General features: G+C 37.5%; 2 protein-coding genes across 2 annotated transcripts in view; one reads left to right on the top strand and one right to left on the bottom strand.

The window, feature by feature from the left end:
* The window catches only part of scara3 (scavenger receptor class A, member 3), a 32,478-nt gene extending 29,502 nt beyond the window's left edge, over window positions 1-2,976 (bottom strand). Inside the window, exons 1-2 of the mRNA XM_055054450.1 lie at window positions 2,910-2,976; window positions 2,663-2,745 (exon numbers count right to left, since the gene is read on the bottom strand). The gene's annotated coding sequence lies outside the window, so the exon portion shown is untranslated. The remainder of the gene's footprint in view (window positions 1-2,662; window positions 2,746-2,909) is intronic.
* clu (clusterin) lies at window positions 247-12,064 on the top strand. Its single transcript, XM_055054457.1, has 10 exons — window positions 247-385; window positions 4,998-5,184; window positions 5,518-5,666; window positions 6,408-6,578; window positions 6,665-6,835; window positions 8,162-8,369; window positions 8,849-8,989; window positions 9,682-9,902; window positions 11,019-11,209; window positions 11,318-12,064. Exons 2-10 carry the CDS (start codon window positions 5,064-5,066, stop codon window positions 11,328-11,330), a joined length of 1,386 nt encoding a protein of 461 aa, XP_054910432.1. The 5' UTR covers window positions 247-385; window positions 4,998-5,063; the 3' UTR covers window positions 11,331-12,064.
* Window positions 12,065-12,107: the final 43 nt, after the last annotated feature.

Here is a 12,107-nt window from a genome sequence, read left to right on the forward strand (position 1 = left end):
AATTATCTTAGGGCCAATGTAGATAAAAAAAATAAAAATAAAAACTTTGAGATAAATTTTGTTTTTAAAATATCAGGATACCTGGCAACCAAAAATTTTAGACTTCTGAAAATTTCCTGAGTTTGAAAAGACATTTTTGTTCCTAAATATCTCTTCTATTGACCTAAATCGTAAGACGCTGGAGTTTTATTTTGAAGGGTTCTGCAGGAAGTGTGGTCTCTCCTGGGGTTTTTGACGCAGAGGTTGCTGCAGCAGCTTGCTTTCTCTCTGAATCACATGTTTGCACCGTTCTGTCATCCAGGTTGGATATAAATAAGGGCTGCAGCGTTGCTGCTGCTGCTGCAACTTCAGAGGCGGCACAATCCCAACAAAACTACCAACACAGGTGAGTCCAGAGGCTTTCAGCCATTTCCAGGTGTCTGCAGCAGACTACTGCACTGCAGGATGTCTGTTGTTCTTTAACATTAGATCCTAATTGGTGCTGTTTTGTTTGCATCAAGTTAGAAAATAATTGTGAAACCTTTGTTTTCCTGAGGTTTAAACTGTAGTTTGCTATGAAAATGCTGACTTTATTTCTGATGTCTGCACATATAATCCAAGGGTGTGGCCTCCATCTCTGGATAAAAACAACGGGATTAGAGCAGATGATCTCACCCGGTTGTTGATTTACCTGTAATGTAGCCTTTACAAGGTCATTTAGAATATAAACATTAAAGATAAAAACATCTGAGATATTTCTCAAAGTTGCATTCAGTGAGATAACAAAGGATGGTATCGGTTTTAATTTGCTATAAGGTATCCCAGCCTTGTGTGCAAACAGTCCTCGTATTTTCTTGATAAGACGTGACCCTGTTCTCGGTTACTCTATAACAAGTACATCCTGAGGGTGCACAAATCCCCCAAGCATTAACATAAGGTGGAAATGAGGGCACATCTGCTGCTGTCCCATTTTTTAAAATAAAATGGAGCACAGATCTTCCAGGATTACTTCGTTTTTATTTCTTTCTTATACAAGCTTCACCAGGATGAGAACATGAACCCACATGTAATAACTTAAAAGCATAAAACCAAAACAAACTCTTGACTTTTTTCATTTTATCATGAAATTATATTTTAACAGTTAACCATGACATAAAAATTTAATAATAGCAAACTAAATCCTTCAATTTTAGTAGCATTGCATGGAAAATATGCATTAAAACATGAAATCAGATTTACTAGTGCAACTTTAAGTTGCACTAGTAAGTCATATTTTACTTTTGATAGCAATAGCAATATATATTATTAAAGTGCTTTTTCTTCCTCTCAGACGTTTTATTTTATCATACATTTTTTAACAGGGAAATGCTTCAAGTAGGTTAAGTTTTCCCTAAAACTAATATATTAAACTATGTTATCAGAAAAAATAAAAATATTTCTTGTTTCATGAGGAAACTTGAGAAGTCCATGTTGAGTGCAGTGGTGGTGCGTTAAAGGTTAAAATGAACTTTCTAGAAGACCTCGGAGGCAACATCTGGAGCGGAAGAGAGTCGGTATTTTGATTGTGCAACGGCTGCAGCTGCACGTCAGAAAAAAATATTAGTGATTTTTACAGTGCTTAAGCTCTAAGTTTTTATTTCAGCATTTTGACATTTTTCACCTTGATATGTAATTTTGCTGCTTCTGTCCCATAAACAGTTACTGGGTTTCAGCAGCAGTTTCTTTGATTAGACTTCTTCTTTAAGAAGTTTATGATTTTGTGAATAATGAACTGGTCTGAATGGACAATGGACAAACACTGGGATATGTGAGCGTTCCCAGTGCCTTTCCCACTGCAGATTAAACAAATCACAGAAGCAGATGTGTAGTACAGATATGATAAGAACTGAAATATGTAGTCAGAGTGTATGCCTGAAAGTCTCTGAAAATATCCTTCTCATATTTTTTGGTATATTTTGTATCAAGTGAAGAGATTTAAATGACACCATGTGCAACAACATGCTGCACATTCTGTACTTTTCTCATTACCATAGAAACCTGAGACGGTGGTGGGCGAGAAAACGACTGTGGAAAAAAATAGTAACAACGCAGCACTTGGTTGCAAAAAACAATGTTACCGAGGAGCTTTGAACAATTCTTTTAATAGATTTTTAAAACATTGCACTGACCTTTTGCAACTACGTCACTTAATCATTTGAGGCGCCATGATGGACGCCTCGCTTTGTACTTTCAAAATAAATTAAACAAAGTTTAACAAAAGTTGTTTTTTTTCCCAGTTTGTTTATGGTTTGTCCTTGCTGGAATAAAGTTACTATGTCTGTGACCGCAGGACACCTGGTTTGGGCTCATAGACGGAGGTAAGTTTCTAAGCTAGCCTGAAGCAGCTAGCTTAGAAACCGAGCCGAACCTCCTCCCTCCTGTCGTGTTGCTCAAATTACCGACTCTGTCTGAATTCACACCACATAATTTATGTCACTGTATCATTAACAGCGTTTCCCTTTCAACCGAAACAGCATTGAAAACGTACATACGACGAGATGCTAACCAGTCTTTTCCAGACATGCTGGGCTACACGATGGCGGCACTGTCTCCATGGTTACCAACGTTTATGCAACGTAATGCAATATTTAATATATTTCTAATCATAGTTAAGTATCGAGGATATTAATGTTAATTTTCTTACCTTGTCAAAAATGTTCGCTGCTAATCCGCGGTTACACCGATGATTAACGGCTGCTGTCCAACAGTTTGTTCCATCGCCGCCATCTTTCCTCGTTAAAAGTTATGCAACAAAATGACAAGTTTGGTTTCCAGAAGCCCTGTCTGTTTGTGCGGCCGACCCCGCAGCAGCCTATGACCGGTTTAACTGCGAAATCAGGTCAATAAAAGTGATTTTAGGTTACAGATGTGCGTTTTTTGACGGGCTTTACCGGAGCGCGTTGGTTGTTTTGACGTTCATCATGGCGGAGCGGGCCGAGTTCCGAAGAGAGTGACGTCACGTGCAGAGGGTCAATGATATCAGGAAGCGGGATATTTGAACACTCTTCTTAGCAGAATTGGTGTTGTTCTTTGAAATTGCTTGGCTTCCTGAACTTGAACTTTCAGTAAGGTTATGTTATGGGAAATAAGACCAGAAGTTAAGTAAATATATTTTTATATATATTACAAACTTTGCATTTATTCCCAAAGATGTAGTAGTTTTCAACAAATAAGCAATTTCCCCTCAGGGATTAATAAAGTATATTCTCTTCTAAGTTGTTCGCTGGTTGTTAATTTTGTTTTACATATTTATGGTGCTATTGGTCTGCTGGCAGTCCCAACTCTGCCCAAGTTTCAACCATCTAACTATTTAATAGGGGAAAAGTTGAAACCTTCCGAATATTTTCTCATGGATTTTAGTATTTCATCCAGTTTTATCAAGAGTTGTGTTTCCATTGACCATAAGATCAAATTGGAATTACAAAAATAAATTTGCTTAATGGAAAAACTCCAATTTTGTAAACACTCATGTTTTTTGATAAAGTGAGCTGTTTTTTTTTTTTTTTTTTTTTTTTTTTTTTTTTTTGCTATAGTGCATTTAGGAAATGGTAGGAGGATGGTTTTAATAATGCATGAACAAATTTATTCTCCTGGGCTTTTGATTTCATTTATTATTTACTCAAAACGTCAGAGTTACAAAATAGTTTTTTTGACATTAGCTGAATATCCAAAAAGTTTTGTGCACATTTGTAATGGACCCCAAAACACAAATCAGAACTGATGATAAATAGATAAATACTAAAATGCCTGAATAGGCTCAACCACAGACTGTTTAATAAAGACACACAGATCCAATATTAATGTATCGATCACAATATTGGAAAAATAAATAAACAGTATACAAAAAGTGACAGCATGAAGTAGCATTTCAAGTCAGCTGTCTGGGTTTGTGAAGAATTCATGCAAAGTATTTCAAAAGTATTCTTTGTGGTTCATCTTTGCAGTCAGATTTCCAGATCAGCTCTACTTTGTTGACCCGACTGGTAAATGAGCCAATGAGAGAGCTGAACTTACCCATTTTAATCTACTTAAAAATAAAACGATGAAAGCAAAGCAGCCAATATGGCAGATTATATATTATTCATTTAAGAAAGGGAAACAGTAAGCACATTTTTGTGTAAACTTTTAGCCTCCCAAGTTCTGCCGCCTATGCCTGAAAGATTTTTTCCTCTCTGGTTCCTGTGTGTGCAAATTTGACAGCGACATGACAGAATGTCCTGGAACAAATCCCTGCATCCACAAAACTCAATGTTTCTTCTTTCAAATCCATATTTTTCTTCTTGCCAGTAAATGCAATAAGACAAACAGTAATACTGCATTTTTACAACACAATAAGACTATTTGTAGGTGATATTCTTGAAGTGGGAGTAGAGGAATAACAAGATAATGAAGTGCAAGTGTTGAATTTTGTTTTGGAAAATAGCCAATCCTGCTTTAGCTAATTATAATCATAAAAATATTCTATTTTCTTGTTAATAGTGTATGCAAGGCTGGAAAAAGTAATTGTGGGTTTCTAAAAATGTGCATTAGTTTTAAAAAGGGAGCCTTTTTCCTGTTTATCTTTTGTTCTGATGCAGGCAATAAAGAAAGTCATGCATGCAAAAAGAAGCTGCGTTGAAAAAATTGCAGGAATATGAGAGAAAAAGCAGAGACACACAGCCTCTCTCTGCTGAATCTGTCATTGTTAATAAATGGGCAGCTGACCAAGCACACAGAGAAGAAGATGGTACACAGAGAAAGGCTGTTCCTCTTATATAATGCTTTTCCAAGCGTGGTCAGAGGCACATGAAGGGGTGATTAGAGGTCAGTTTGGTCACAACATCTCAGAAACTGGAGATAAAAACAAGCATCACTTGTTTTTATACTTTGCTGACATAGAAAGCTCATTTTTCTGCTGCGTAGGTCTCTGTCAGGTCGCCCTCTGCTGGAGACTTACAGTAACTACAGATATTTGACTTAAAAATGACATTTGTTTCCAGGTCTCTCTCTCTCTATCTTTCTCTCTCTCTCTCATTATATCCTGCTCCCTCTGAGGGTCAGAGAGGATGTTAATGATGATGATGATGATGAAGAAGAAGAAGGAGTCCAAAGAGACGCTGACTTTGTTGGCCCTTTTTCTGGCCTCGGCCAACTGCATCCTGCCTCCGTCCACCGAGGAACTTAACAGTACGTTTACAGATTTAGCTTTAATGTTAATTTACCAATTTATAAGAAAATATATTTTTAAAAAGACTAATTTATTTTTAAATACTTTCAAATTACACATCACATAAATGCATGAATATAAAAAAATATATTTATGGGAGTAGTGAAATGTATGTCAAAATACCTAGGTAAAAGTTGATTTCTTTGGCATCAATGATTGGTCCTGATAAATAACTTATGTTTATATTATGGTCAAACAAGCATAAGGGTGTCCAAAGTGTGGCCCGGGGTCCAATTGTGGTCCTCGGAGTGTCAGAGGTTAAACACATGTTGCATGTTGGTTGTTGTTCACAGAGATTTCCCTCCAGGGTGAGAAGTATCTGGATAAACAGATTGAAAACGCCATCGATGGCGTGAAGGAGATGAAGACTGTGATGCAGAAATCCTCCGAGGACCACCAGAAGTTTTTGAATGATCTGGAGAAAACGAAGCTGCAGAAAGAGGTGAAGAGACAGATTTCTGGGGAGTTTCTTTCCTATCAAGCAGACTTTTGACTTAATTTTTAAAATTTAAATTTAAAATATTTTGGTATCGATCCAATACACAAGACTGGTACCAATATCAACCAATAGACCTCTGACTTTCCTTTTAATTATTTTGTTAAAACCAAAATAATTCAAATTAGTTAAATAAGTTCTGTCCTTTATTTAAAAGACAGAATTTTGATAAAGTTTGTAGGGGTCGAGAAAATACTTTAGTAACATTTTTACATTGTTTACAGAAACTATTTAAAGACAAAACACTTTGAGTCCATTGTTTTATCAGCAAACAAAGTGTAAAAAATATAAAACAAAAGTCAAATAAAACACCGAGAGAGAATCTGAAGCTACAGCATTGATCCGATACAGATACCGACTTGGTATCAATATTACTGATATGTTAGCTCCAGCATGTTTGGTCAGCTGGTTTTACCACTGTGTGCACTGTACAATGACTGCTGGAATAGACAAATGTTTTGTTGTTGATTTGTCATTCAGAAACCACTTGCACCATTCTTGTTAGTTGTGCAGGAGGCTCTGCTAATGCTTTTCAAATGCCACTTTCACATGTGAGTGTAAACATCGAGTTGACCAGACTAAAATCTGGTCAAAAAATTTCTGACATTCATCTAAATGATGTTTTGTTTGGGCTGTAGATTTATCCTAACCTGTTCTAGGAAGCATAACAAGTCGCCTTCACTGCAGGAGGCGATCCGTACAGCTGAGGAAATGGAGGCCAAGCTGGCGAAGGAGGAGGAGGTTTGCAACGACACCATGAAGGCTCTGTGGGAAGAGTGCAAGCCCTGTCTGAAGAAGACCTGCGTTAAATATTACTCCAGAACCTGCAGCAGCGGATCCGGATTGGTTGGGCGTCAGGTTGGACATTCAACAGATAAACACTGTGAGACTGAAACTAGTTGGGTTGGTAGGTCAAAATGTCTGACCTGCTCTGTTCTGTTTAGCTGGAGGATGTGCTGAACAGAACGTCTCCGTTCTCCATCTGGATCAACGGGGAGCGGATCGACTCCCTGGAGCAGGAGGACCAGCGGCAGAACAAGGAGTTCAGGAACCTGGAAGATAAATACTCAGTGATGGCCGACGGAGTGGATCACATCTTCTCAGACAGCATGAAGGTGCTTGTTTATGTCTCAGAATCACACAGATGGGGATACTGATCTCCATGTAAATTTATCCATATTTAGATAAATAAGTGGAGTAAATGTCAACTGAAAAAACTCAAAACATTTAAGATTAATCTTGGAAATTTTCTAGAAAAAAATGTACAAATTTCAAAGTTTGAAATGTAAAACAAATTTACATTTCAGTCTGAAAATGTCCAAAAGTCTAATTTGTTTTTACTTCTAAAATAATTTGCAAGCTTTTTATAGAAAATTTCTGACATTAATGTAAATTTCTTTTTTGTTTTTTCTTGTAAATGTTTGACCTTTTAATTTCCAGGTTGTCTTCAAGAAATTTCTGACAATAATATCAAAATCTTTGAGTATTTTGGCAAAAATGTACTCATTTTTAATTTACAATGTGTCTAATTTACCATCATAGTTTAACCCCCAAAATTAAGATAAATAAAAGAAGTAGCCTGCACCTCTGCAGAATCTCCTTTCCCATTTCTGAGTAACTTGGAATCCTGAATATTTAGGGAGGAAAATTGTTAAACACAGAGGAGAAAAAATTCCTGCCAGGAACTTTAGCTAAAATTAAAATGATACAATAAGATATTTTCCATCCAGGCACATGGAAAATGTTTTAAGCTTTGGAGAGACTTAAAACATAACTTTTCCCACACAAAACAAGAAAATGATACTGAGTGAAGATTTGATCTTAGCAAGTAATTTTGTTTCTTCTGCAAATATCTTAGCACTTTTGGGATAAGACAAAACTTAAAAGTAACTTTTCAGCAAGATTCTGAAGCTTGTTTTAAGTAAATAATAAAAAGATTGTTTGAATTATGACACAATGTCTTGCTGTAAGTAATTTTTAATCAATATTTAAAAAGTATCTACTTAAATAAGCTCCAGAAAGTTAGTGTACATTAGGTTTTTCTTATTTTAAGTGTACTAAGATATCTGTACCAGAAACTAGGCAAAAATAGTTTTTTGTGTTTTTGCAGTGTAGAGGTGCAGGAGAGATTTGTAATCAGGTCAGAAGAAATGCGTTGAAGTTTTGTCTTTCAGTTTACCTGAAGTTTATCCAAGTACTGCACTTGCTAAATTCACAAAAACAAAGCAAGATGTTTATGTTACTGGAAAATAATTAAAAATGCAACCGATGATAGAAGATGATATAAAATGCAGCTTTCATGTTCAAACATAAAAGTCATTCCTGAAGGAGGAACAGACCTGGGAGGTGAAAAGAAGAAGGATTTCAGTTGCCACATTGGAAACATTTATTTCTTTCAAGTTTGCATTAGAAATGAAGGAGCTCGCCTGTGTTTGTTCCAGGTTGCCGATCACATCAACCCTCCTCCGTTCTTCTTTCCCAAATTCCTGGCTCCGGCCGTCCGCCGCGCCAGAAGCATCCACATGCTTTTCCACGATCCTTTCCACAACTTCCGCAGCTTGTTCTCTCCCATGATGGGAATGGGCCGGAACCTGTTTGGCCCCATGGACTCCATGATGGACCTGGACTCCGACGACGCCCCAAACAAAGGTACTTTTCATGCACTGGTTCTCAGAAAGGCCTAGAGATGGTTCTCCTGGAGGATGGACAAGGATGCAGACACTGATATTATAAACTGAAACAACATTTAAACTAGTTTTTGTCTATTTCTACAGTTTTTATGAATTATTACAAAGATATTTAACTAAACTCTTGATTATTTCTTATTTAGCTATATTTAAATGGCTAAATATAATAGTTAATAACCATTAGTTATTAGTTAAATATTAGTTTTAGTTAATAGCTATTTAGCTATTGGCTAAATAGATATTTAGCTATTTATAAATAGGTAAATAGCTATATTATAAATAGGAACTGCTTATCTGTACCGTGAACATTTTGGTGTTAATATAATACTACTGCACTGTCAGCTTCAGAAGTTCATCTAATATGAAAGCAAAGTCAGGTTACTCTGTTGCTGAGCTTTACTGCTGACATTTTAAAACCTGCCCTGCGTTTGTCGGCTGCAGACGGCAACGTAAACGAGGACGTGATCGTCACAAGACCCTTCGGCAACGGCAAGATGACCTGCAGGGAGATCCGTCGCAACTCTGCCGGCTGCATCAAGTTCCGCAACGAATGCGAGAAATGCAAAGAGATCCAGCATCTGGGTGAGATGACGAAAAAACGTTTAACACAACTGGAAACAGACCAGAATATCTGCATTAAATAATCAGAAATTAGAGCGGAATATGACTTGTGTTAAATTAAAACACAAAACATAGGATTTATGGTCCTGATTCACGAGGATGTGGGCCCTGGGCTGGAAACCGTTTTCTTGCCCTATCCTTGCTAAAGAAAAAGAATATTATAGATGCAACTTGGGCAGGAACTCAAAAAATTAGTGTAAGTTCATAATTTTCAAATACTTCAGTGTTGCTTATATTCACAAAAAACCCAAAATGCTATTACAACTCACCTGATGTGGGTCTTTGACTCCTTTTAATTATTTATTTACCTAGGTGAGTTATAAAGAACAAACTCTTATTTGATCAAGCTGCACAACATAAGCAACCATGTAAAAAGCATAAAACAAAGGCATAGGATAAAATAAAACCTTTAAAAGTTCCCATCTGCAGTTTTGTAAAAGATTGATTCAGAAAATAAAATTCTGCGGGGCCGCCCCCAAAAGTTGACGCCCTGGGCCACCGCCCATGGAAGCCTTTCCTTTTCTGAACTAAATAAAAATAGAAATCCATTTTTCTCATCCTAAATCAGTAAAATTTTGGAAGTATTGGAGGTTTGATAAAACTCCAATAATTTTCGTGGTTGTGGCTGATTCTTTCCCTGTTTCTTCTCTCAGACTGCTCTGGGAACAAACCCCTGGAGGGCCCGCTGAAGGAGGAGCTGGAGGAGGCGCTGGCGACGGCCGAGCGCTTCACGCAGCGGTACAACTCCCTCCTGAAGAGGTTCGAGGAGCGCGTGTTCAACACCTCCTCCCTGCTCGACATGCTGAACAGGCAGTTCGGCTGGGTGTCCTCCCTGGCGAACAACACCAAGGACGGCATCTTCAGCGTGAAGGGGGTACGGAGCTTTCTGATCACCACAACTGGTTCTTTTTGTTTTAAATATCTCGCTATGATGTCACATTTCCTGTTTTATTTGCCATTTCCACTCCGTGTTGTTTATTTTTAAGCAATTATAAGGAATCTTGAACTGCTGCTCTGCTCTAGGTAACCAACTTACCTACGCTAACTTTGCTTAGCTAGGCTATGTTGAGAATGCCGCACAAATTCTGGGTCAGAGTTCAGTGAAATTATTGAAAATACTACCAGACGTGTCAATAACCAATATTGACATATCAATATTGTTATGGATCGATTTGTTCAGCCCACTTCAGTCAAATCCGTGGTCGTTTGGGACCAGAGAGCGCTCCAAAAGCAGGCAAAGGACTACAGCGCAAGGCATTCTGGGTAAATACAAAGAAAACAAATGCGCTAGCCTAATGCTAGCGGGAGAAATGGCTCGTGGTGTTTCACTGAAAACATACAAGCGCTAAAATCCATTTTTTATTTACACTTTGCAAAGACAAATGTTGTGTTGCTTCTTCCGAGGTTTTTGTGTTGATTCCATTCTTGGTGCAGCGCCCCCTACAGGTCAGGAGGGCAACAGGTTGTTCTGAGTTTGGATGGTTTGACAGTGCAGCTGAAAATTGAACAGTTCTATTCCTTAATTGAACCCAATCTCCTGTTGCAGCCTCTGTTAAAAAGAGCCGCTACTTCATATAGTCCAACATTATTTAATTCAATGAAAACGCCAATGTTCAAACATTTTCTATTCAAACAGATCAATCAAGGTTTGTTCACCAACATTTGGGTAACAAATGTTGGGTCTTTTATGGGAATTAAAAATTTTGGCTTGACATTTAAATTTAAATGTGTAACATTAATCTAAACTTTTTTTTGTTTATATTCTTGAATCCCCCAGTATTTTGAATGTCAAACACAAAAATTTGAGACATTTTTAGGAACAAGAAAATTAGTAAAAAAAAAAAAAGTAAAAAATCACACCAAACAAAATAAAATTTTTCCTGCCAGAGTCAATACTTCATTATCGATCGGTGAGGTAACCGCTTCATGTTTCATCTGCAGTAGATAAAAACCAGAAACGCCAGACATGACCCGTTTGTTTGTGCTGCAGGTGATCTCCAAAGGCGACACCGAGGACAACCAAGGCGGGAACACAAAGGATGCTGACACCAAAGTGACCGTGCAGCTGTTTGACTCTCCGCCGATGAACATCACCGTGCGTGGCGACATTCCCTGGACCGACCCGAAGTTCTCCGAGGAGGTGGCCCAGAAAGCCCTGGACCGCTACAAAGCAACCAGCATGTGAGTGGCGCGTCTTTACCAACACCTTTTGATATATATGCATATACATAAAGTAAATGAAAATCCACTCCTGTAAAATGTAAATTTCTCTTTATTTTGTTTTTTCAGTGTCGCTAAATAAGGTTCAGCTGCTTTCCTGCCTGGGTCTTCGAGAAAAACTCTCCATGTCCATGGAAACGCAGCTGGAAGCCAACGCTCCCATCCTAAGCTTCCTCCTCCAGTCCTGCTTTTGCAAATAAATAAAAACCAGCAACACCTGTAAGGTTTAATGGTGTATTTGTCCTGCTGTAAGAGATGTTCAGGAGAAAACAGTTCATCTGTTGTCCCTCCGACAAACAGGAAGTCCTCGCATTTCCTGCTAGCTAGCAAGGCCCAAGCTACAGTAAGTGTTTAGTGCCAAAACTTTCTGTGTTATTAGGACACAAATCACCATATTCACTTCTGCTGTTCATGTGTTTTAGAGACTGTATGAATTTAGAGACTGTATGAGGCTTTTTCACAAAACGCAGAATAACAGGAGAAAGCTGGATCTGATTTCTTAAATTGCCGTTTTACTGCATTTTGATGTTAAATAATAAATAAAAAGAAAATTACACAGCACTGAATGGAACGATAGATTAAATATCTTTAAATAACCATATCTGGTAGTTTAGAGATGCTGAGTGGGTCACTGCTTTTATGAAATCACAAAGAATGAATGAATATTTTCATCTATTAAAGGTTTTGTGGAAAAGCTCCAGATCTTCATTGCTACTCAAATGTGTTTTTTGAGTTAACTCAGTAATCTCAGATTCAAATTTTAAAGTGATTTCTTTTCAGCTGCTCTTAGGGTAGCAATAAAAACATTCAATAAAACATGTTTGGTTTTTGACTCTTTTTACAGTTTCTGGTTCTCTGG

The sequence above is a fragment of the Poeciliopsis prolifica genome, unplaced genomic scaffold (assembly GCF_027474105.1).
Source record: "Poeciliopsis prolifica strain line A6 unplaced genomic scaffold, Auburn_PproV2 SCAFFOLD039, whole genome shotgun sequence".
Taxonomy (NCBI): Eukaryota; Metazoa; Chordata; class Actinopteri; order Cyprinodontiformes; family Poeciliidae; genus Poeciliopsis; species Poeciliopsis prolifica.